This window comes from Pristis pectinata, chromosome 8, assembly GCF_009764475.1.
Source record: "Pristis pectinata isolate sPriPec2 chromosome 8, sPriPec2.1.pri, whole genome shotgun sequence".
NCBI lineage: Eukaryota > Metazoa > Chordata > Chondrichthyes > Rhinopristiformes > Pristidae > Pristis > Pristis pectinata.
The window spans coordinates 91,181,476-91,207,029 of NC_067412.1; the positions used below are offsets into that span (position 1 = coordinate 91,181,476).

Consider the following 25,554-nt stretch of genomic DNA (forward strand, 5'->3'; position numbering starts at 1 on the left):
CCCAGTTCACTCCTATCCTACTGTCAGATAGGATATGTATTTGCCCTTCTTTAAGTTAAGGACATTGATTGTAGACACCAGATGTTTGCCCTTGAACAGTTTCAGGATATACTTTGTGGTCACTATTCCGTAGGGGATCCTTAACCACATCTTACATTAAAAACAGAGATTCTGCTGATGATTCCATACCACGCAACAAGCTGTGTTTATTTAGTGAATCCCTCTTTCAGAACCACATAATTATTTATAAATTGTTCTGGGTGCAGTTTCTCATAGTCAGATGTTTACAGCAGTAAGTCCTTAAGGAGTTTTCCCACAGACGGCTAGGAATACCTTGCTTTGCCATTTCATTTGAGAAGCTGTGTCCCTGGGGCACCTGTCTGAGACGTGCATTTCGATGTGAGAAGTTTGACTTGGAAGCAATGTATTTTGTCGTTCCACTCATGTTGGAGGGGAATGGGGGGGTGGGGGGGGGGTGCGGCAGGTGCCAAGCAGTGTGGTTTTTGTTCTGCCGAAACTTGTTGGTCTTCTGGTCCGTAAGGGAATGCTGCTGCTGGCACATTCTAGGCTGTCGGGAGTACGTACTGAGGGATGCACTGAAGCTTGGTGTAGCCAACACAGTCCTTCTGGGGAAGGGCTTAAATTCCTGAGTACGCCCCTCCATTCTGTCTCAGTGTCCCAGTAAACCTCATCTCAAGTGGAATCCATTGGGCTGTGTGACAAGGTTGTTACTTTTGAGTATTTTACATCCTTATTGGGACTTTAATGATCAACAGATGCCCCTTGGTAATGCACAGCAATTGTAAGGTTATGTTTGTAGGCATTTTGTTCAATAATCTTTGAGGCTGAGTTCCCTTTAGGCTATTGGACGTGGAGGGGCTGAGCTGGGTGGGGAAGCCCCTCAGACATTGAAAGGGTGTATCACCCCAGGGGTGGCAATGGTGCTGTGCTTTTTTTTAAACAAAGAAGTGTCAATACTATTGAATGCATTGACCGAGTGACACTAAGAATGTAAAAGGATTTTGCAGTTTTTCTTCTATATATTTTGAGTAAAGTTTATTTTTGAAATTTTAGTCCTATTTGTTCCTTCTCCACCCTTGTCCCCACCACCCTCCCAATAAGTGTCCAAAAAAGAGTGCCATAAGGTTCTGGACAGGTATGTACATTTACCCTGTAACATTTAAGGATTCCTTTCAGAGAGACCAAACTTAAATTCTTCAGTACAGCACTCCATGAGTGTTGCTTCATTCTAGCTCAGTCCCAGTAAACCTCATTTCACTTTTGAGTATTTTACATCCATGTTTAGACCTTAATGTTCAACAGGTGCCCCTTGGTAATGCATAGGATTTGTAAAGTGAGGTTTGTAGGCATTTTGTTCAATCCTCTTGGATGAGGATGAGTTCACTCTTTAAGAGCCCAGAGAATGTTATCCTCCACATCCACTTCCTCTTTCAAAGGGGAAGTAGGGAGGAGCAAATAATAAAATTGTGCAGCTCTTGTTTGAGGATTATCTTAATTGCATGATTGTAAAGTTCTCTAAAAAGCCATTGCTTGGTGTAATGGGATAACTACAGGCAAATGCCATGGCATTGCTCAACTTGTGTAACGATGCTAATCCAACTGTTCATCTGGTAGGCTGGTTATTGAGTGTTCTGCTCTGTCCAACAGTGCTTTTGACCCTTGCATTTAGGTGAAACTGGTCTTGGAAAGTCCACCTTAATGGACACCCTGTTCAACACCAAGTTCGAAAGTGATCCAGCTCCACACAATCAGCCTGGAGTCCACATAAAATCCAACAGCTACGAACTACAGGAAAGTAATGTGCGCCTGAAGCTGTCCATTGTGAACAGCGTGGGATTTGGGGACCAGATTAACAAGGAAGAAAGGTCAGAAACGTAATTTTGTAATGTTATTTGTTCTGCTGCATTGAATCTGGTGATAACCAGTTTAGCTCAAGGCCTCTTCAGGATTTCTCTGTGTACTTTGGCTGGTACCACACTTTCAGTTTTGTGGAGAACTGGATTAACAGTGGTACACTTCAATGCAATGTACAAAAGCTAATGAGTGATCCCTGCAGATCCAGGGAGAGTGGTACCAAAATTCCAAATTATATTGAAAATGGACCGTGGCAATAATTCTGAGGGCCAAAAGAGATTTGCAGGTAGCACCTCTAGTAGATAAGACACCTTTTTAAAAGAAAACTGAAGGATTACTGGGCTTGAGTTGCAGAATGTAAGAGAAATTGGTATTGGTTTATTATTGTCACTTGTACTGAGGTACAGTGGAAAAACTTGTCTTGCATACCGATTGTACCGATCAATTCATTACACAGTGCAGTTATATTGAGTTAGTACAGAGTCCATTGAGGTAGTACAGGTTAAAAAAAAATAACAGTACTGAGTAAAGTGTCACAGCTACAGAGAGTGCGGTGCAGGTAGATAATAAGGTGCAAGGTCATAAGGTAGATTGTGAGGTCAGAGTCCATCTCATCGTATAAGGGAACTGTTCAATAGTCTTATCACTGTGGGATAGAAGCTGTCCTTGAGCCTGGTGGCTTGTGCCCTCAAGCTCCTGTATCTTCTAGCCAATGGAAGAGGAGAGAGAATGACCCGGGTGGGTGGGGTCTTTGATTATGCTGGCTGCTTCACCAAGGCAGTGAGAGGTATAGAGTCCAAGGAGGGGAGGCTGGTTTCCGTGATGCGCAGGGCTGTGTCCACAACTCTCTGCAGCTTGCGGTCCTGGGCAGAGCAGTTGCCGTACCAAGCTGTGATGCATCGTAGAAAGCATCCTATCTGGATGCATCGATTAAAAATTGGTGAGTTTCAAAGGGGACATACAGAATTTCTTCAGCTTCCTGAGGAAGTAGAGGCTCTGGTGAGCTTTCTTGGCTGTAGCATCTACATGATTTGTCCAGGACAGTCTGTTGGTGGTGATCACTCCCAGGAACTTGAAGCTCTCAACCCTCTCGACCTCAGCACCGTTGATGTAGACAGGTGCATGTACACTGCCCCCTTTCCTGAAGTCAATGACCAGCTCTTTTGTTTTGTTGACATTAAGGGAAAGGTTGTTGTCATAACACCATGTCACTAAGCTCTCTACCTCCTTCCTGTACTCCGACTCATCGCTGTTTGAGATGCAGCCTACTATGGTGGTATCATCTGCAAACTTGTAGATGGAGTTAGCAGAATCTGGCCACACAGTCATGAGTATATACATTGTGGCTGGGGTACTGATCAGAAAGCTGAAGAGATGGGCTTTGAGATTGAATATTGAGGTGGCTCAAAATGTTCTTTTAATTTCTTCCTCCCACAATACCATCTGTTATTTAGCCACAACTGACAGTAGAGGAGACTTGGGACCACCCTGATTATATTAGGCCCCACACTTTGGCTGTGCCATCCATTGCCAGCTTCTGCTATGTTGCATCTCGTCTCCAGCCTGGCAGTGGGATGGGTAAAATTTTTGCCGCCTTGGCAGACCATTGCCTTTGATTCAATTTGAACTGTTGGTTCAGTTCTCTTTTCCATGTTTGGTCTGAAGTTTCTTTATAATTTCCCTGTTTGCCAGGAGTTTTTCTTTTAAAGTTGTGCTCTCTGTACCTGCAGCTACAAGTCTATCGTTGAGTTTATTGATGCTCAGTTTGAGGCCTACCTTCAGGAGGAGCTGAAGATAAAACGTACGCTGCACAGTTACCATGACAGCCGCGTCCACGTCTGCTTGTACTTCATCGCCCCCACTGGCCATTCCCTGAAGTCTCTTGATTTGGTGACCATGAAGAAACTGGACAGCAAGGTGAGGTGTATCTTAGGAGCAGCCTTTGTGCTTGTAGTAAGATGTATTGTAAATGTAAGACTGCAAGTGTTCAGGCACTGCTAAAGATAAAACTTGTACCCCCTTTCCATGAGTCAGTCCCATTTGGCATGGTTTCTGTTATCGCCTCCTGCTCTACAAACTTTTAGGACATTTGCTTCAATTCTGGTCTCTTGCACAACTTTAAATGTACTCGGCCCAATGACAGCTGTGTTTATTATTGGCAAGTCTTTAAGCTCTGGAAATCCCTTCCTAAACCCCTCTCAGAACCTACCTCTGACCAAGCTCCTTGGCACCTGTCCTAATGTCTCTTCAAATCCAAGTTGTTCACTTATTGGTCAGTTTTTTTTTGTGGTTAATCTGATTTGTTCCTTGTTCCCATTCCTCACATCAGCTTCAGCAGGCTTCCCAAAAAACTTGTACTTCAAATGTTACTTGAGGTGGGAGCATGATCTTTAACTCCCCCTCACCAACCCCCCCCCCCCCCAAGCTTCCTGATTACTTTAACTAGATAAGATTTTCTTTATTAGTCGCATGTATGTCAAAACACAGTGAAATGTATCTTTTTGTGTAGTGTTCTGGGGGCAGCCCACAAGTGTCGCCAAGCATCTGGCGCCAACATAGCATTCCCACAACTTCCTAACCCGTACATCTTTGGAATGTGGGAGGAAACTGGAGCACCCGGAGGAAACCATGCAGACACGGGGAGAACGTACAAACTCCTTACAGACAGTGGCTGGAATTGAACCCGGGTTGCTGGTGCTGTAATAGCGTTACGCTAACTGCTACACTACTGTGCCTGCCAACTAGTGACCCCCACCCACCCTTGGTATTTCAACAATTTACCTGAATCATTTTTAATCAGTCTCTTTCATAATTTAAACTTCAGTGAAGTTGCACCCAAGGTTCTGAAGAAAGCCATTTTTAATACTGCACAATCTCAGTAATCTTTGAACTGGTGGCCACAGCAGACTGCTGATGTTGGACCTGTTGAACTCGTGGCTCCACCTGTCCTGTCCATACTTGTCTTCTCAGACAGAAGGTTGAGTATTCAACGCCCAACCCAGGACTTAAACACATGCTTTGCTGATAAATTGGTATTGATTAACTATCATTTGGATTTTAAACTAAAATGTTATCAACCCTATCAGGTAGAGATTTGATGGTGTTTTGAGGAGAAACACAAGTTCTCCCCAGCCTCTATTGTTAATACTCATCCATTACCACCAAAACACAGCATGATTTTTGGGACATGCTGCATGTATGTTAACCAGCTACACTTCAAACTTGCATTATTGCCTCTGAAGCTCTTCGGGATGCCCTGGGATTGTGAAAGAGAGTGTGTTTCAATCCGGGCCCTTGACTCTCATTTAAACTGGTTCACCTGCTGTGTGTGATTGTGTCACTGGAGCTGATGCACATCAGTTCCTGTGCTCATGTCCCTGTGGATTGGTGATGGGTAGATACAATGTGATGTTGTCACCACCCCTGAGAGCTTTAGAAAGTTCACTGTTCAGCGCAGTCACAAAAGAGGAAAGAAAACTCAGTTGTGGAGAAAAGTGGATTTTGGTCTCATGACTGATAATATTTGTAAGATGCACAAATATATCAGATCCCATCCAGTGCTTCCTTTGTGTGGTGTGGTTCACTAATCTACACTTGATAAAGAAATTCAAACAATAACAATCGGCTTTATCTCCTAATTTTTCACATTTTCCTTCAGGGTTATTTTGTTTTTCAGCAGGTTCTGTCCAAGAATTCTGTTGTTGAAGATTATAAGCCAGTTAATCAAAGTGTTTAGATTCCAGACCACAAATCTAGCTGAAGCTTATGTGCTGCCTGCTTAAGCTTTCAACCTCATTATTCTGTATTAAAGCTGTTGTGAAGAGAATTTTTTTATTATTGCCTTTGTTAGGGATGGATGCCGATTTCCCCAGCACCACTAGCGATGGTATCTTGTGTTCAGTGAATGTGGCATCCTGCTGGAACTGTGGGAAGTTGTGCACTTGTGGAGTCCTCCCCTCTGCACTGTGCTCTCCACAAGTGCAGCATTACAAATCGTCCTGTCTTTGCATTTTGATTTCTTCAGCACCCATCCTCGTGTTGATTTTTAGAAGTGCACTGGCTAGTGTTGTGCATATATCTATGATTTTGCACAGTAGCTAGCTGCCTTGAGGTTCTTCGTGATTACGCAGGGTTCTGGGCTTTTCTGTGCTAAATCAGGCAATATCGATTGACTGGGTTAAATGTTTGCAATCCTTCTATTGAAATTTCCAACTAAAGATGTGGACCTGAGAATTTGTTGATAACTGATTTATCTCTGTATGATACCAGGTGATGTCTTTAGCCTTGTGGCTATTAACAATTTATTTGGAAGAGGGGGAATTGAGATGTTACCCTATTTTAATCAGAATCAGGTTTATTATCAATGACGAATGACGTGAAATTTGTTGTTTTGTGGCAGCAGTACAGACAAAAATTACTATAAGTTACAAAAATAAATATAGTGCAAATGAGGTAGTGTTCATGGACCGTTCAGAAATCTGATGGAAGGGAAGAAGCTGTTCCTGAAACATTTGAGTGTGGGTCTTCAGGCTCCTGTACCTCCCCAATGGTAGTAATAAGAAGCGAACATGTCCCGGATGGTAAGGGTCCTTAGTGATGGATGCTGCCTCTTTAAGATGTCCTCGATGGTGGGGAGGGTTGTGCCCATGATGGAGCTGGCTGAGTCTATAACCCTCTTGCAGCTTCTTGCGATCCTGTGTATTGGAGCCTCAATACCAGGCAGTGATGCAGCCAGTCAGAATGCTCTCCACTGTACATCTGTAGAAATTCCAAGAGTGGGGAGCAGCAGAATAGCCTCTTTGCCATCTAAACCAAAGGAGTCTGGGGTCAGCTTAGAAGCAGGAGAGATGCCATCAAGAGCAAATGTCAAACAAAACCAAAAAATGCTGAAAACATTCAGCAGGTCTGACAGTGTCTGTGGAGGAAAGGAAGCCATGACCTACTGGAAGCAGATGGATTGGATGTTGGGAATGAGAGGTCTGCTGTGGTATTAAATCAAAAGTTGGCCAATCCAAAATCAAGTCCAGCCCAACCGTGACACATTAGCCTGGGCGAGGCTGTAAGATGTCACCAAGAGTTGCATTCCTGAACCCTGCCTGATCTCTATCTGCTTCTTGATGCCTTTTGCGACTGTACCAAATAGTGAATTTTCCCACGACTTTAAGGGTGGTGCAACATCACTAATCCTCTTGTGTACTTTAATCTGTCTGCCAGTAATTATTAACTGAGCTATTAATGTGCTGCCTCTTTAGCTCCAAGGTCTAACTGTTTATAAATGTGTATGGCACACATGGAGGCAGTCCCACTGATTCATGCCCCACAGGAGGGTGCTGTTTCATCACTGTCTTGGTGTATCCTCCTTTCCTCCTTTCTCCCCTGGGCATCTATTTGCCTCGGTTCATTCTGTTGGGAGAAAGTCTTGTTCTTGCTATTGAATAAAAGTTTCTCTCTTGAATTTGTAACTTATCGATGAATATCTTGCACTTCCAGCCCCTAGTTTTGGACTTTCCCACAAGTGGAAATCACCACTCAATATCTAAACTACCTGTAATTTTACAAGCATCTATTAGGTCACCCCCTCGGCAGTGAAGCCCAGGTCTTGCTGGTGGATACAACCTTGATCTCTGCCGGTGTTGGCGGTTTCTCCAGGTAGTTGCTTTCCTCTTCGTGTGGAATTGTGCAGACTTGCTGTCCTGTTCCTTCTCTTGTCTCTCCTGCGTACCTTGAACCTGGAGCATTCAGCTCCCAGTCTGTTCAAAGAAATGGGAACCTGGAATAGTCCAACTGCTCCCTCAACCTTGCTCTGCTGTTTGGATCATGGCAGATCCTATACTCAATTCCACTTTCTTGCTTGGTCACCACTTTTCCAATCCCCTCAAGTCCTACAGTCTATCAGTCGCAGCTTTGGATGGGCTATGCCCTCTGGAATGGAGAATCCCAAACATTTACAGGCTTCTGAGTTTTTTAAATTCTCTTCTAAAAGGTCCTAAATAGCCAAATTCCCATCCTGAAAATTCATCCCTACCTCTTGACTCCACAGCCAGATGAAACCATTCCTCAAATGTGTGGCCTGTCAGCCTCTCAGAAACTTGTATACAAATCTGACCACATCCCCAACATAAAAACACAAAATGCTGGAAATATTCAGCAGGTCAGTGGAGAGAGAAACAGAAGTAATGTTTCAGGTTCACAGAGACATTCTGCAGATGCTGGAATCTGGAGCAACCCACACAGTGCTGGAGGAACTCAGCAGGTCAGGCAGCATCTATGGAGGGAAATAAACAGTCGACGTTTTGGGTCGAGACCCTTCATCGGTACTGGGAAGGAAGAGGGCAGAAGCCAGAATGAGGTGATCGGGGGAGGAGTACACGCAGGTGATGGGTGAGTTCGGGTGGGATGGGGAAGATAGAGGAGGGGGATGATAGAAGAAGCAAAGGGCTGAAGGAGGGGGAGTTGATAGGAGAGGGCAGTGAACCATGGACTAAAGGGAAGGGGGTGGGGAATAGATGGGCGGGGGGAGGGGGCCACAGGAATGAGGCAGGACAAAGGCGGGGTAGGGGGGAGAAGAGGGGAAGGGTTACGGAAGTCAGAGAATTCGATGTTGAGGCTGTCAAGTGGACACTACCAAGGCGGAATGAGGTGTTGCTCCTCCAATGTGCGTCTTGTGTTTCAATGTTTCAGGTTGTTTACCTTCCCCTACAATGAGGGAAAGGAAGAATATTTAGAGAAGAGGGCGGAGTAGAGAGAACAGAGAATGTCTGTAATAGAGAAGAAACCTGAACGACGTGTATTAGTTCCTGCTAAAGAGGATGATGAAGGCTTGTTAACCACAATGAAAAATGAGAGAGGGTGTATTGGTTTATTATTGTCACTTGTACTGAGGTCCAGTGAAAAACTTGTCTTGTATACCGTTTGTACAGGTCAATTCATTACACAGTGCAGTTACATTGGGTTAGTACAGAGTACATTGAGTTAGTACAGGTAAAAACAATAACAGTACAAAGTAAAGTGTCACAGCTACAGGGAAGTGCATTGCAGGTAGACAACAAGGTGCAAGGTCACAACAAGGTAGATTGTGAGGTCATGAGTCCACCTCATTATCTAAGGGAACCATTCAATAGTCTTATCACAGTGGGATAGAAGCTGTCCTTAAGCCTGGTGGTAGGTGCCCTCAGGTTCCTGTATCTTCTACCTGATGGAAGAGGAGAGAATGACCTGGGTGGGTGGGGTCTTTGATTATGCTGGCTGCTTCACCAAGGCAGCGAGAGGTAAAGACAGTCCAAGGAGGTGAGGCTGGTTTCTGTGACGCACTGGGCTGTTTCCACAACTCTCTGCAGTTTCTTGTGGTCCTGGGCAGAGCAGTTGCCATACCAAGCTGTGATGCATCCGGATAGGATGCTTTCTATGGTGCCTCAATAAAAGTGGAAGAACAGTTCTGGAACTGAGATCCAAACACCAGTGCTAGAGATCTGAAATGGAGGATATTTTGGAGACTCAGCAGCATAATGTAGAGAGGGGGGGGAAAAAAAGGAGATGGATTTACAAGTTTGTGAAAAGTCTGGCTATTTGTATAAATTAAAAAGGCTGGTCACCTGTAATTGTTGAACCCAGTCTTGAGGGTTATAACATGCCTTGTAAGAAGACGAATGCTGTCTTCGAGCTTGCATTGGGCTTCACCTCTCCTCCCTCCCCTCTAACCTTCTGTAACCTACCATTGTTTCGTGCTCCTGTAGAAACTTGTACCTTGAGATTTTGTTCATGTATGGATTTAAGTCCGACAAAGAAGCTCCCTGGAGCCGTTTTCCTGCATAAATCCATTGCCAAATTCCTTTTCTTATCCTTCAGGTCAATATCATTCCGATCATTGCCAAAGCAGATTCAATCTCCAAAACTGAGCTCCAGAAATTCAAGATCAAGATAATGAGTGAATTGGTCAGCAATGGGGTTCAGATCTATCAGTTCCCCACAGACGATGAGACTGTGGCAGAGATCAATGGAACGATGAATGTAAGTTTACCTTTTCTTTTGGTTCAGTTACAGATATGGGTAGAGGAGTGGCAGATGGCATTTAAATGGGGCAAGTGTGAGGTGTTGCACTTTGGGAGGTCGAGTGTAAGGGGAAAGTATATAGTTAATGATGGGATCCTTAACAGCATTGACGTACAGAGGGATCTTGGGGTCCAAGTCCATAGCTCCCTGAAAGTTGCAATGCAAGTAGATTGGGTGGTATAGAAGGTGAATGGCATGCTTGCCATCATTGGTCAGCCATTGAGTAGAAGATTAAGGAAGTCATGTTGCAGCTATGTAAACCTTAGGCCACACTTGGAGTACAGTGTGCAGTTCTGGTCGCCCCATTACAAGAAGGGTGTGGAGACTGTGGAAAGGGTACAGAAGAGGTTTACCAGAATGCTGCCTGGATTAGAGGGTATGAGCCATAAGGAGAGGTTGGACAAACTTGGGTTGTTTTCTCTGGAGCGCCAGAGGCTGAGGGGAGTCCTGATAGAAGTTTATAAAATTATGAGAGGCATAGATAGGGTTGGAATCCTTTTCCCAGGGTAGAAATGTTAAATACTAGAGGACATGCATGTAATGTGAGAGGGAGAAAGTTTAAAGGAAACGTGTGGGGCAACTTTTTTGTTAGTGGTGGGTGCCAGGAATGGGCTTCCGGGGTAGTGGTGGAAACAGATATAAATGTGGCCTTTAAGAGGATTTTAGACACCTGAATACGTGAGGAATGGAGGGATATGGGTCATGTCCAGGCAGAAGAGATATAGTTTAATTTGGTATCGTGTTTGGCCAAAGGGCTTGTTCCTGTGCTGTACTGCCTTATGTTCTGTCAACTTGACACTGAACTGGAAATTATTGTTTGCCAAATCAATTCCTGTTCTCCGGGAGTAATAGCCATTGGAAATACCAGGTACTCATCAGCACTGTGAGAGTACCTTCACTGCACAGACAGCTGTGGTTCGAGGGGGAGGCTTCCCACCCACCTTAAGGGGAATGAGGAAGGACAATAAATAACCTTGCTGAATAATAATAAGATTGCTTCAAGAGGAATATGGGCAGATTGTAAAGGTGATTTCCATTTGAGACCTGGCAAGGGAGATACAAGCTAGTGTACACCAGCCATTAGTGTGTGCCTTGTTAGAAAAATCTTTTTGTAATAAATTACAGCCCAACTTGGGGATCAGTGATTTTGTGATCCTTATACAAGAAACGGTTTACTTTTTTTAATATTGGAGGGTGTAACACAAGTTTTCCCAGGTGGGAAGTCTGGGATTAAAGTTTCTGGGAGCCTTGGGGAGTCAGCTGTGGGGTGGGTTACGATGCTATCTTTTGATGGTGGATTTGGAGAAACTAATTCTCCCTGTAAGTATTTGTAACAAAGGAAATAGATGCAAGGGAAATAGAGGGGAAGTGAGGATTTCTTTTTCAGCAAAACATCATCTGAAAAGCTGGTGGAAGCAGATTGAAGAGTAACTTGGCGATAGACCAAAAGAGTTGCAGTACAATGGTGGGACTAATTGTCTGAAAAGAACAAGGCATCTTTGAAGGGTCAGTGAGCTCCTGACCACTGATCAGGGTTCAGACCAGGTTTTGTTGTGAATTATTCTCAGTGCCGTGCATTTATTAATTTGCATTGATGTATTTCAGGCACACTTGCCTTTTGCTGTCGTTGGAAGTACAGAGGAAATTAAGATTGGGAACAAGATGATGAAGGCACGACAGTATCCCTGGGGCACTGTGCAGGGTAAGCGGGCTTCACTGGGTGCAGTGCTATTGGACCACTGGTTGGTTTTCTCCTGTTTGCTGGTGTGCAGCAATGCATCTGACTTTCTCCAAACATTTGGTGCAATTTGTTGCAACCAACACTGTGACTCAAAACTAAACTCTGACAGATCTGTTTTCCTGCACCATTGCCACACTGAACCTTGTGATCTCCAGGTATACTTTATATAGTACAGGCGACCCCCACATTACTGGGAGTTGCATTCTTAGAAAACGGTCTGCCTCACTATTTTCTGTAACATGATGCTGTCACCTCCACTTAAGTCAAACACAAGTTGGAAAAATTTGTTTACTATTTTCATACAATTCCATAAGAGTAAATTTTATTCTGTATTTTAAATCTTTGGTAGTGATTTGTGAATTCTGTAATGGCATATATCTTTTACCCAAATGGCCATAACACAAGGCTTGCCTGCAGTGTAACTGGGAAAACAATACAGGACTCTTGTTTTAGTGTCTAACTCCAGCCAAGTTGCCTTTACTACGTTGTTTGTGCAGCTGCTGAGTGATTCATGCAGCTGCTCTGCAGGTTGTTTTTGCAAGTGGTGAGCTGCTGTGAGGGCCATGGATGATCACCATGGCTTTTGTTCTCAGTGGCTTGATGATTGTCATTTGATGACTTTAATTGGTAATTACTCGGTGCCTTTGAGTTAGCTGGTTTGGATTGGAGAGTGTTATAGAGACGGACAGCTTAGTGGTCTAGCCCCATGGCCGACTTCTAAAGCAGCTGAGGGAGAGGTCTGGCAAATGCAGGGCTGGACTCTCTTCTATAGTTTGCTTGCTTGTGGCCCTCGCAGAGAAAATAAGGTCCTGGAGTGCACTAGCTCTGAAATTGCGGGTGGGATATGGCAAAGGGATGTCTGTGTTGCAGTACACTACTGAGGAACTGTGGCGATGGGGGCTTCCGCTGGGAAGTGGTGGGCTGATCTCTGAATCCCGATTTCGCATAAAGTGTTCCAAATAAATGAATCGGAGTTGTGTCCGGTTTTCCCGTGGGATTCGGTGCATGCTGGTGGAACAGCACCAGGAAGCATCTCTACTTTAGGTGTGTTTATGGCAAGAAGTAGGGCAAAGTCTGCATCAGACTTGCCCTGCCATTGGTCTATCTGTCATCCGAGCAAATTCCAACCTTTTAATATCCTGCAACAATCAGTACTTCTGTAGCTGATTTAACTTTGGTTTTCTTACTTGTTCCTCTTGTTCTACCTTTCAGCCATTGGCTGTCCCCCCCCCCACCCCTAATATGTGGATACAATTGGGCAGCAACGCAGAGGGTCATCTGAGCACTAATGCATAGGAATCATAGCTTTCACTGAAAATGGGGCATTACTATAGGGAGCTAACACAGGCAACATTGTAATGTTCCATTGGCAGATGTGGGTAATGTTTTTAAAAGTTTACTGTTTCCTTCTTTATAAACAACCTGAAACATCTCCATACAGTGGAGAATGAAAATCACTGTGACTTCGTAAAACTACGGGAGATGTTAATCCGAGTCAACATGGAGGACCTTCGGGAGCAGACACATGCCCGTCACTATGAGCTGTATCGGCGCTGCAAGCTGGAGGAGATGGGATTTAAGGACACGGACCCTGATAACAAGCCCTTCAGGTAGAGTGCTCACGAGTTGCCCTCATGCAGTTCACACCAGCAGGACAGTATATTTGGCCAATCCTTATGATATCTCTTATTGGTCACATGTACATCGAAACACAGTGAAATGCATCTTTTGCATTGAGTATTCTGGGGGCAGCCCGCAAGTGTTGCCACGCTTCTGGGGCCAACATTGCACCCCCACGACTTCCTAACCCGTATGTCTTTGGAATGTGAGAGGAGACCGGAGCACCCAGAAGAAACCCATGCAGACACTGGGAGAATGTACAAACTCCTTACAGACAGCGGCCAGAATTGAACCCAGGTCTCCGGCGCTGTAATAGCATTACACTAACCGCTGCACTACTTTCCCTGCAATATACACAATATCCTAGAAATATGTCTTGATAACTCTGGAATGCTACAGAACTTTGCACCCATAAACTTGGCCAACTTGATCACCTTAAAGGGGGTGTGCAGAGCTGCTGTTTATCAGCATTGTCACTGCCCCATGTTATGTCTTATTGAATGGATTTGCTTAAGATTTTCCCTTAAGTTTGAGAACTATTGCATTTCTGCCAGGGGGAAACTGGAGGTGAAATGCAACATGCAGGAAATTTTAAGGCAATGCATTTCGTTTCTTGTGCAAAAGCAAAATTCTGCAGGCATTTAATCTAAAATGAGCAAAATTTTACTGGAAATTTCGATGGGTCAGGCAATGACCAAGTTGAGGAAAACAGCAAATGTTGCATGTCAGACTTGCCACTAGAACAGGAATTTATTAGAGATTGAAAGGTTGTGTAGATTGTAGCTACAGGGCTTGGAAAGAGTCCTGGATAATGTGGAGGAAAGTAATTTTCTTGTTGGAAACGTGTTCTAACATCAAATTCATCACTCGAAGCGCTCATTATTGGTTTATTCTGATTTGGCAAAATGTGATGGAAAATTCAGACTGTTAAGCTGCATGTGGAAGCTGAACAAATGTGTTTGATCTGTTTTAATTTATTTCTCTCCATGTGCTTTTGCTTGCAGTAGTCCCAAAGAAATTTTTCATTGTTTACTGGAAACTTTGCTATCTGGCAAGTAACAGCTCCCTCTTGCAGTTTGCAGGAAACGTATGAAGCAAAGAGGAATGAGTTTCTCGGAGAGCTGCAGAAGAAGGAGGAGGAGATGAGACAAATGTTTGTTACAAGGGTGAAAGAGAAGGAGTCTGAACTGAAAGAAGCAGAGAAAGAGGTAAATTTTGCCTCTTCATTAAAACCAAGCAACTGCAATGAGGCAACACAGGAGAATGAGAAGTTCTGTTTCTAAGATATCTTTATTAGTCACATGTACATTGAAACATACAGTGAAGTGCATCTTTTGCATAGTGTTCTGGAGACTGCAAGTGTCACCATGCTTCCAGTGCCAACATAGCGTGCCCACAACTTCCTAACCTGTACGTCTTTGGAATGTGGGAGGAAACCGGAGCACCTGGAGGAATCCCATGCAGTCACGGAGGATGTACAAACTCCTTACAGACAGTGGCCGGAATTGAACCCGGGTCACTGGCCCTGTAATAGCATCACGCTAACTGCTACACCACCGTACTGACTTCGCTTTACTGCTAGTTGAGGATGTCCTCCTATGTTTTGCAGCCAGTTGGTTGCTTTCAAAGGGTATTCGCTGTTCTGACATCTCTCTCCCCTCTCCTAGTTGCACGATAAGTTTGATCGTTTAAAGAAACTTCACCAGGATGAAAAGAAAAAGTTAGAGGACAAGAAGAAGAGTCTAGATGATGAGATTAATGCCTTTAAACAGAGAAAGACTGCAGCTGAATTGCTTCAATCACAAGCCCAGCAGTCAGGAAGCCAGCAGACTCTCAAGCGGGAGAAAGAGCGGAAAAAGTAAGTGTGTTTCTAAAATTTTATTTTGCCTTCCTTTATTCCCCTATTATTAATCCCTAGAGTCTGATCGTCACCTATTTTAAATTTGTGTTTGGGAGATGAGATGACGAGCTATCTTTATTAGTCACATGTACATCAAAACACAGCGAAATGCATCTTTAGTGCAGTGTGTTCTGGGGCAGCCGCAAATGTCGCCATGCTTCTGGCGCCAAAATAGCACGCCCACAACTTCCTAACCCATACGTCTTTGGAATGTGGGAGGAAACTGGAGCACCAGGAGGAAGCCCATGCAGACACGGGGAGAACGTACAAACTCCTTACAGTGGTGGGAATTGAACCTGGGTTGCTGGTGCTGTAATAGCATTACACTAACCGCTACACTACCATGCCTGCCCAGTCATTCCAGAGCAGGGAAGCTTCCTTGCAATTCTGCACCCCACACAAATTATGCCATGTATTGGGATGGTTTTGGAGTGTACTGTTATCCATAAAGGGTCCCTACCTGGCTTTGGATGTAACTTCCCATATAAGCACGTGAAATGCACAGCCAAACATCTGTCTGTGTACACAGCAAGGTGTTTCATTGGAGCATTTCACCAAAGTGAGTATTGTCTGCCCAAAGTTGGCACTGACTACTTGCAATCTTAAATCAGGACAGTGCAACTTGGGGTCCACTGACAGGTTGCTGAGGGGTTCTCTTGTGTCTCATCTGGTAGAGGGACTGTTTAGAGGCAGTAGGGAGAATGGGCTGAATATTTGATTAATGGAATCCAGTTTGGATCTTTTAAAGGGGAACTACATTCACAGTGCCACAGGTAGGAACATTCACCTAATTGTGATGCCTCAGCATCCTGTGTTCCCTGTTTACTGCTGTGGCTGACTTACTGGATTGTGAAGTCTTTCCACTTCTAAATACTCTGACTTGGTCTTTCAAATCAACGAACAGAAACTGGATTCACTGTTGTACAGCAGTTTAGACAGTTGGCCACACACCATTTCAGATTCAAAAGCAATACTGTTCTCTGTATGTGCGCACACTGTTACTTATAGCCATCACTTTCAAAGCTCCAGGAGGGAATGGCCAAGGTATTGCCCCATTCTCAGTTTAAATGCACACACGTTCCTTACAAGAGCCTGTTGTGGAATACTTGCAAATGTGTAGGGAAGCAGTATAAGTGCGAAAGCATTTTAATGATGCGCAAGGTTGGGTAATTGAATTGAACCCTCAGTTACCAGTAATTATTGTCCTTCTGATGTGTGTGATTGGTAAGTAGTGATGAGGACTTAAGGAAGTCTGTGCACTCTCACCATAAAAGATAAGGGTTTTTATTTTGGAGCAGGGAAGGTTTTTGTGAAAACAAGCAGGTGTTCTGTTTACACTTTTACCACTGTTCATCTACATTAGCTTTTTGCATGTATACTATTTTACAGTTAACGCTGTTCACTGCATGCTGCATGAGACCCATAACTTCTGGTAAGCTTGATTGATTGCTAACCTCCATCACAGCAGTGGAATCAATTATCTCAGTTGTGTCCTCTGATACATTTAGTAGTGATGGTTTGTGTAAGTTTTATTGCTAGATTTCTATAGCACTTGTTGACCTTTTTGCAATATATCTAGGTTCGTCTTTATTGTTTTAAAGCAAAGTTGAGTGTTGAAGCCTTGTTAGATGGTGTAGCCGAGGTACTTGGTGGTGTATTGGGTAGTTCTAAATCTTCTACCCTTTTAGAAAAGTTTAACACTTTCTCCTCCCCATTCCCAATGCTGCCGCCACCCCCCCCCCCCCCCCGAAAAACTATGGGATGTGGATTTCACCTACAAGGCTAGCATTTTATTATTGTCCATGCACAGTTGCCCTTGATAAATATTGGTGAGCTACTTCCTGAAGCCAGGGATTGTGTTTTGATGGTCCACCTGCATTGCCATTGGATGGGATACTCCTGGGCTTTGATGCAAGATCAGCTTTGTATTTCCAAATTGGGTAACTGTGAGGGTTTATTTTTCACCTGGTGCCCTTCTCGTGTGCCCTTCTCTTACCCTGGAGGGAAGAGGTTATGGGTTTGGGAGGTGCTCCTGGAGAAGCCTCGGCAAGAACCTGCAGTGCATCGTGTAGATGGTACATGTTGCAGCTTTGCTGGTGGAGAGAGTGAGGACTTTGAGGAATGGGCTGATATTCTGATGGGCTACTTGGTCCCAGATGCTTTCTAATTTGAATGTTGTCTGCTGGAATAAATTACTTGGATTTCTGCAGCACCTTTCACAGGCTCTGGTGCCTCATTGATTGGAGAATGAAGTAGTTTTGAAGTGGGATACCTGTCGTAGTGGGAAGTTTAGCAGGCGTTTGCGAGATCCTGCAAATGGCAACTGAATAATCCCTTGGTGGTATGAATTGAGGGCTAATGCCAGGAAGAATTGTTCTTAGAATCTCTTTGGATCCAGCAAAAGGCAGGTGGGTCCTTGCTTTAACACTTCAGTTGAAGCGTAGCAGTTCTGATAGTGGTGCAGAAAATCAGTGCTGAGTTACTCGAGTCCAACTTCCAGGTCATCAGATGTGTGGCTGACACGTTAATAATGTTAACTCTCAGTGGTTAATGTGAAAGGGACAAGGGTCTATTCAGGAGGAAAAGGCAAGTGGCATCTTTAACTTCAAGGTCAGGATAGGTACTGAGAATTTGGCAGAATTACAAATCATTCGAGAATTGCCATCTTTACTTCCAAATACCAGGCGTCATCTGGCAGGACAGTAGAAAGAGCTAAACACCCCAAGTGCTTGTCCTTCTGCTTGGATGGACTTTGTGTCCATGCAGGTATGTTTGCATTGCTGATTCCAACAATCCTGCAACTTCATGTTGGGGCGCTCTTCAGCGCATCTGGTTTCTTGGTAATGGCAGCTTCATGGTCAGCTTTGGAACACAAATCAAAATAAATCTGAACAACTGGTTAGGTTAACATGGGTGTAATTGGGCGGCGTGGGCTCGTTGGGCCAGAAAGGCCTGTTACTGTGCTGTATAAAAACTTTTAAAGTTTTAAACTTTCTCTGATTTATTTTTGAGCCAGGTTCTCCCAATTCAAGTATTCATGGTCTGGTCCTCGCTTCCAATGCCCAGTGTCCATTTTCCTGCTTTTGCTCCATCTGCCTTGATCAGTTTCCCAACAAGAATACTACCTCTGCTCAGAGGGCTCCGTTCCCCGAGCATTTGCCATTTGTGTCTTTTGAGTGAGGAGGAAAGTGGGAGGATCCCATAGTTCTCTCCCCCTCTGAAAAGTCATGGCCTATTTTTGCCTTCTGAACAGTCTAATTTTAAGATCAAGTCCCCTTTTGATTTTTTTTCCCCTTTCAGAGGAAATACTTCCTCCATGTCCAGCTTATTCATTCCTCTTCATGTGTTAAACATTGATTAATGTTCCCCCTTCAGCAGCAGCACAGAAGGAAAGATGTGTTTGTTACTCTAGCTTGCATAATTGGGCCCTCAAGCCCAAGTACTAATGTACACCCCCTCAAATCCTTCTACATCCTGCAGCCCAGAAATGAATTCCTTGGGGCAAGACTCTACAAAGAAAGAGAGAACATAAGAACATGGGAGCAGGAGTAGGCCATTTGGCCCATCAAGCCTGCTCTGCCATTCAATAAGATCATGGCTGATTTGGCTGTGGGCTCAGCTCCACCCACCTGCCTTTTTTCCCCATAACCCTTGTGCAAAAAAGAGGTGGGTGATTATACAGTACCATTCACATCCCTTTTGGGACACTTCAAATGCTTTGGAGTCAGTGAGCAACTTTAGAAGTCCAGACGTTATTGATGAAGTGGCAGCAGCATTGTACAAGATCCCACCAGCAGATATGTAGGGATAAAGTTCCTGCTGTGTAATGGAAAGCTACAGGGTACTTGTTGCCCAACCTTGTATTTTATTTCCATCCACCTGAGAGTGTAGGTAGATCTTTGTTTGGACGAGGTTGCCTGTAGTCAGGCAGCACACCCTCAGTCAGCACTGTGCTGAAACGATGCTCTAGCTTGTGTTAAAGACCACGCAGTTGATTTGGTCCTTTAACTTGCTGACTCTGGTAAGGTGAAGACCCAATGCATCCCCAAAGTGCCAGGTTTGATTTATTGTTGCTGGATCCAGGCCAGTTGATCAGACAAAGTAACTGTGTACCTAAGGGCTATTCCACTGCTGTGTATATTGGAATGTTTGCTTTTTGTGTGTTTTAAGTTATATGGACCATTCTCATATTTAACCTGGAATTGTGCTCATTCATTATTTACATTGTGAACAGTACTTGGCTAAACATTTCACCTAGTTTAAAGTAACTCATGAAAAATTAATCCTACTTTTCTTTCATTTTCAGTTCAGGCTTCCTGTAGAATCCTTTCCTCAGCAAGTCGAGAATGAACTCCCTTTTGTTCCCAGTTACATTGCCGTGCTTGTCCCTCTCTGACCCCACCGCCTCTCAACCCATCCCTTCCCTCCATGTGAACATACATGTTCAAGCTTGATACTGTGGCTATGTTGAATGGAGGAATCCAGCAATAAATAGTATGGAACTGACAAAAAGGACTCCCAGTTTACCACTTCAGTACTTGCATGGTACCACGCAAGCCGCCAGTGAGCATCAGAGACTGTTACAACTCAGTAATCCCAACATAACCCTGTGGGTTTCAGGTGTATTAGAAAACTCAGGAAGCATTTGCATGAATTGTCATCATTATGCATCACCCCTGTGCTACTTACTTGCTGCTCTTGTTTCAGGCTACTGAACCATGTAATGATGGGACTTAACAAATCTTTGCATTTTTTTCCTTTTAAATTGACATCCATGGTACTTGTTACATTTTCAGCATGTTACAGAAGGCATATTAATATTGGGGTGGGGAGATATAAAGTACAGTGCTGAGCAAAATAAAGGATTTGGTTAAAATCCTAGAAGGAAACTAGATCAATTGAAACGGTGCAATAAATCAAAGCCTACAGGAATTTCCAGTTTATTACTAACAGGACAGAGGAATATTTTTGTTAATTTTCCCTGTTTTTCAAACCAGATTTTTATTTTTGTTTCCAATTTGATAACGTATTTTAAACTTACACTGAAACTGTTTTGTATCTGTTCCTGGCTGTTTCTGAGGCAGTGCATAGCACTGATGTGTTGAGTTTGTTTTGTTCAATTCTATTTTAAATATTGAGAGATTTTTTTAAATATAGACTAGAGGGGTTAGTTTGTAGGCATTTTTGTGTGTCTGTGTGTGTGCTTGTTTTATAAAATGACTTTTATACCACTTTTGCCCTTCTGTTGTGAAGACATACTAATGTTGTGCTAAGTAAGTTTGAGCCAAAATAGGCTTTAAATGCAAATAAATGTGAATTGAATTGTATGAATTTCTCAGGCTGGCAATTCATTTGTCTATATTTTGTGCACTCTTTCCTTACAGTAATCCTTGGCTCTGCACTGAATAATTAGAGGTCCTGAGTGATTATGGAACATGTTTTCATTTTGCTTTAATCTATTAAGCTGTGATCAATATTAGACGAGGCAGCTTCAGATAGCAGCACACTGCCTGTGGTCCAGGCGTTCGAAATCCGAAGCCAGAAGTGCTTGTCTTTTCATGAGCATGAAAGCTTGTATTGTGTAGCTCAAACTAAGAGGCTTCATTAAGCAAAAAATAATGTAAATGATCAGTAGCATTGTACACCTTAAAAAGTGCATACTTTTTTTTGCAAGGCCCGTGTGACAAGCATTTAGTGCATCGTATTTGAGTGTTTTTGAAAAGGAATAATTTGCACTATTTATTTTGCAAATGTGGAGAGGTTGAATGTTTTGAGCACAAGACTTGCTGAAGTATTTTAACTGCAAGACATTTGGATTATCTCTCTCCAGCTGTCCTAGTCAGATAGAACCCTGCTATTTAGAGTCTACAGAATAACATTTTTTACATTTTGTTTGACAATTTGTGCCAAATTTGCACAGATTTTTGTAATTTTCACTTAGGGTTTTTTGTTCTTATTCTTGTTCGCGACTCCACAGATTGTTCTAGATGTTTACGATATGTTAAGCAATTAAAAGCTGTTGCTCCTCAGTCACGGTGTCTTTTATTTATTTGAAAGTGTAACCCTCAAGCGGCAGTCCCTTGTTGGGGTATCTTGGTGGCAATCAGACACTCTGCATGTTTTCATCTTCCAAAGTCCCTCAGTCTTCCCACCCCTGCCTTTTTATTTCTCCTTTTGGTTTCTGTTCAGTATCCTTTTTCTGTACACATCTGAAATATCTTGCTGTGTTGATGATCTATCTCATTTGTGTTTTTCTCTCTGTAGCTTCTTTTAATATCTGCACGGGCTGCTCTCTGGAGGAGGAGGCTGCGATCTGTAGAAGAGTCAGGGGGCTCTTGTACCGTTCTTTAACTGTGAAACTAACTCTGTACTTTTAAAAAGGGCAATGGTCAGCTTGTGTGGGATGTTGTTTGGACTTGTCCCACAAGCCCACTTTGTGTCTGCAGTCTGTCTTACCAGTAGGGCTAATGGCTGTGAAATGTTCTGTTTATGAATTTTGCTTGATCATGGATTAAGACTGCAATTTTGCAATATTTTGAAGCTTCTGTGTTAAATGGGCCCCCATTCCCCAATGTGCTCCATACATATACCATTTACCACCCAGGAATATAATTACTTGGAAATACTGTGGAGCTGAGTTTTACGTTGGATCTGGTGAGGGACTATTTTTAAAGTTTTATTCTGAGACATCTTCCACTTTTGGGAGGGTGAGGATGTGCTACTGTTCAGGGTAAATTTAAATCAATTGGGTATGGTCAGTAGCTTGTAGATGCTGTCTGAAGCGTGGGTAAAAGGGATGGGAAATGCACAGTGGTCTTGTGAAAATGCAGAAAAGTATAACTATCATAAATTGGAACAGTCTTAAAATTTTGTACTAAACAGATGCAAGGGAGGGGAAAAGTCCATGCTAACAGTGCTGTAAATAAGTGTGGCATACAGAGCAATATTGTCCCAGAAGGCTCCATTTTCAGTTCCTGGTTTGTGGTGAGTTGGTTGGGATGTTGGTGGGAATGTGTGCTAGTAATCAACCCAATTTTATCTGTTGAGTAGATGAATGGGTTTCACAAGGGAAGTGGGAGAGCACACCCAGTTCCAACTGAATGCATTGTTTTGATTTTAAGACTAGCAAATTTAATGCTGAGGAATGGGTAAAAGGAAGTAGGGGTCTTTTGCAGTGTATGTGAAGGAGGAGCTAAGATTAGACAATGTTCTATGTTTACAGGAGTGTGTGTGTGCGTCTCAGTCACCTTTTAGGAACTCCTAGCATTAGAATGACGGGGTCCTTGAATTTGTAACACAGGTTTAACCTGAGATTCCTCTAACATTCCCATAAAATAGTAAAACTAGGTAAGGATGTTGAACAGATTTTACTGGAATACTTTGGATTATTTTTGGCATGTTAAATATACATTGTAGTATGTCTTTTGATAAAGATGCTAGGTATTGCTTTGGGCACTAATTGTGGTTGCACTAAAGTTAAAGGTAGTGATGAGAAGGCAGCGGTGTTGAACATTGCCTTGTTAACATTCCTGAAATCATTTGTCTTTTAATCCTTGTCTGTCTTGCTCATCACATGAAAGTGCTGCACCTTTGAACTTCATCTTGCTTTGTGCTGTTTATTTTTCTGCTTGTCTCACTTCAGTGGACTGGAGTGGTGTATTCTCTACTTTTGTTTAGAGGTCTTTCTGTTTGACCCATTAGAAAATGATTTTGCTTTTGACTTTGCTACCCATTGCTGTAACTTTTCAATAAAAGTCTAGGTCAGAAAAATTCCTTTTGTATTTCTTGCTATGAATTCCTGATTGCAAATTCTCAACACTCTTAAATATCCTTGGATGAAGTGTGTGTCTGACTTGTAACTTGCATGGTAGCTTGGTACATAGGCACTCACTCACGGCACTAGGAGCAACAGCACACAAGGTTTCACAAGCTGAACCAAACTAATGTTTGTTCAAATTAGGGGAGTGTGTGAGTAGGGGGGAAAAGAGGAGAAAAAAGTGGCTTTCGATTATAGCAACATCAGGAAAACACTTTTGGTTGTGATTGGGATACAAGATGCCATTTCACTTTTCATAACCTTGATGACTCAAAGTACATCACAGCCACTGGGGCCCTTTTAAAGTAAAGTCACTTTTGTTGAGTAGAAAAATTGTGGTCAAGCAAAATGCAACCCATTGAAATAAGTTCTGCAGAACTGTCAGGTAATTAATTCTATTCCTGTACCAATCACTTTTTAAACTGGGGCCAGCTGATGTTGGAATTACAGTTGCTGTAGCGTCTGCATCAGCAGCCTGACCTTTTGTGGGCACTTCTTTGGATCTCAATGTGCCAAGGCTGAGCTACAGATATGCACTACTCGTCTCTAGGTCCCTGACCTTCCAAAGGCAACCAGGAACTACAACCCCTTTTGTAGATGCTGCACAGTCTCCAACATTTTCTGGTTTTATTTCAATCTGGTCAGGAGTTGGTCAGTCAGGTGTGGAGATGTCAGTTGATTAGCTTCAATCACTCAGTTCTCATGTCCCAATCATTTTAACTATTGTCACCCTCTTGAAGCAATGTCTAAACCAGAGGTGATAAAGGACACAGCTTGCTACACAATTGACCATTGCTTCAATTATGGAGAACATAACCTTGTTCCGAAAGCAATGTTGGAAATAATACACAGGAGACCATTTGGCCTATCCAGTCAAGGCTAGCTTTTTTTTTGTAGTGCAGTCCACTTGGTCCCACATTCCTTTTATTCTGTCATTATCCTCATTTTATTCATTCCTTTTACGAAAGCCACAACTGAACTGTCGGGGGGAGGGGGGGGGCGAGGAGGAACACTTGGGCTGGTCAAATGTGATTTGCTTTCAGCAAATGTGTGATGGCTGACCTTTAAGTACCTTTAATATTATTCTTTGGATTTTTCAAACCCTTCCCTTGAACCAAGGTTAAACTGCACAGCCTAGTGTTGTTGGGTTTGATCTTGCACCCTCGAACAGGATAAAACCTTTCCATTCCTCCGTACCCTGGAGTATCCTCATTTAGGAAGGTTATGGGCAGCCCTTTTGTAACTTCCAATCCCTCAGCACCTGAGGATGCACTCCATTCCATTCAAGCTGTAACATCTGCTAGTATAGCCATGTCCTGTAGAGCCACCTCCTTTATTGCTCCTTCCACTGAGATTTTAAAAATGTCCTCTTCCACTGTAAAGACCAATACAGGAGTATTTTGAATTTCAAGCATGCCCCTACCTCTGCACAATCACATTTTGTCCCTAACCTAATGGGTTCCTTTTCTTCTTCTTGTTTCTCAAATTCTCTTTGGCTCTTTGCACCATGCTACATTCAGTTGATTCTCAACATATTTGGGGTGGTACAGTTAAAACTAAACTGCTGGAGGAACTCAGCGGGTCAGGCAGGGGCAAAGGGAAGGTCGACATTTCGGGTCAAGACCCTGCATCAGGACTGAGCGGGAGGGAGGAGTGAGACAGGCTGGCAGGCAATAGATAATAGGTGGAACCAGATTTGGTGCGGGGGGGGGGGGGGGGAGTGTGATGATGGGCAGTTGGATATCCAGGTTTGGGACAGGAAAGGGTAGATCAGAGGCATTCAATGTGGCTTCCTCTACATTGGTGAGACCAGGCAACTATTTTACAAGAGGACCTGTCCACAATGGCCATCCTGAGCTGCTGGTTGCATGTCATTTCCAGTTCCCACCCAACCTGTCTGTCCTCCACCTTCTCCACTGCCACAGTGAGGCCAAAGACAGACTGAAGCAGCACCTCTTATTTCAACTAAATAAGCAATGCTGTCCTCTGACCAAAGGGGTCAGTGTTGTAACTGTCATGTGACAGCCATGTGCTTTCCTACTACAGATGGGGAGAGTAAAATTGGTTAGGAAAAGATTATCCTAGCTAAAGTGTTGATTTTTTTTTTAAAAAGATGGGTGCTCGATGGTTGTCATGGACCCTGTGTTATGTCTGAATGAGGCCATCCTGATGATATGAGCCTGCCTCTTCATCCTACCCTCATCTAATCATCCAGGGAGCTGTTTTCCTGCTCTTTTCCCTGCCTGGAATGGACCCCAACCATCTCTGTTCACGGCCACACTTGTTCTATCAGTTTTACCCGTGCACCCTTGATTCTATTGATACTAGTTGTGTCCACTCATCCGACTGATGTTGGATGTTGCCCTCTTCTCATGGGTGATCGGTACGTCAGGGAATCGTGATCAGACAACTTTGTTGCACTGGCCTCGGGTTCACTTCATTCCTCAGAGCCAGATTCAACGATGTTTCCTTCCTCTGTGGGAAGAGCATCTTGGAATTTATGGAAGAAGTTCCTTCCCCCTCTCTGCCCCTTTAATAACATCCCAATCAAGA

The 25,554-nt window shown here is 43.4% G+C and overlaps 1 protein-coding gene across 5 annotated transcripts in view; it reads left to right on the top strand.

Annotated features, from left to right (window-relative positions):
• Positions 1-22,955, top strand: part of LOC127573396 (septin-6) — a 52,561-nt gene extending 29,606 nt beyond the window's left edge. The window contains exons 3-11 of one of the 5 annotated variants that reach the window (XM_052021583.1): positions 1,691-1,886; positions 3,606-3,792; positions 9,721-9,882; positions 11,530-11,626; positions 13,107-13,275; positions 14,361-14,493; positions 14,953-15,143; positions 16,575-16,617; positions 19,492-20,563. In XM_052021583.1, coding sequence (XP_051877543.1) covers positions 1,691-1,886; positions 3,606-3,792; positions 9,721-9,882; positions 11,530-11,626; positions 13,107-13,275; positions 14,361-14,493; positions 14,953-15,143; positions 16,575-16,578 — 1,139 coding nt within the window. In that variant the 3' untranslated portion in view covers positions 16,579-16,617; positions 19,492-20,563. Of the gene's footprint in view, positions 1-1,690; positions 1,887-3,605; positions 3,793-9,720; positions 9,883-11,529; positions 11,627-13,106; positions 13,276-14,360; positions 14,494-14,952; positions 15,144-16,574; positions 16,618-19,491; positions 21,424-21,449 lie in introns of those variants that run through there. The other 4 variants (XM_052021581.1, XM_052021582.1, XM_052021580.1 and 1 more) reach the window with 4 other exon arrangements.
• The last annotated feature ends 2,599 nt before the right edge of the window (positions 22,956-25,554 follow it).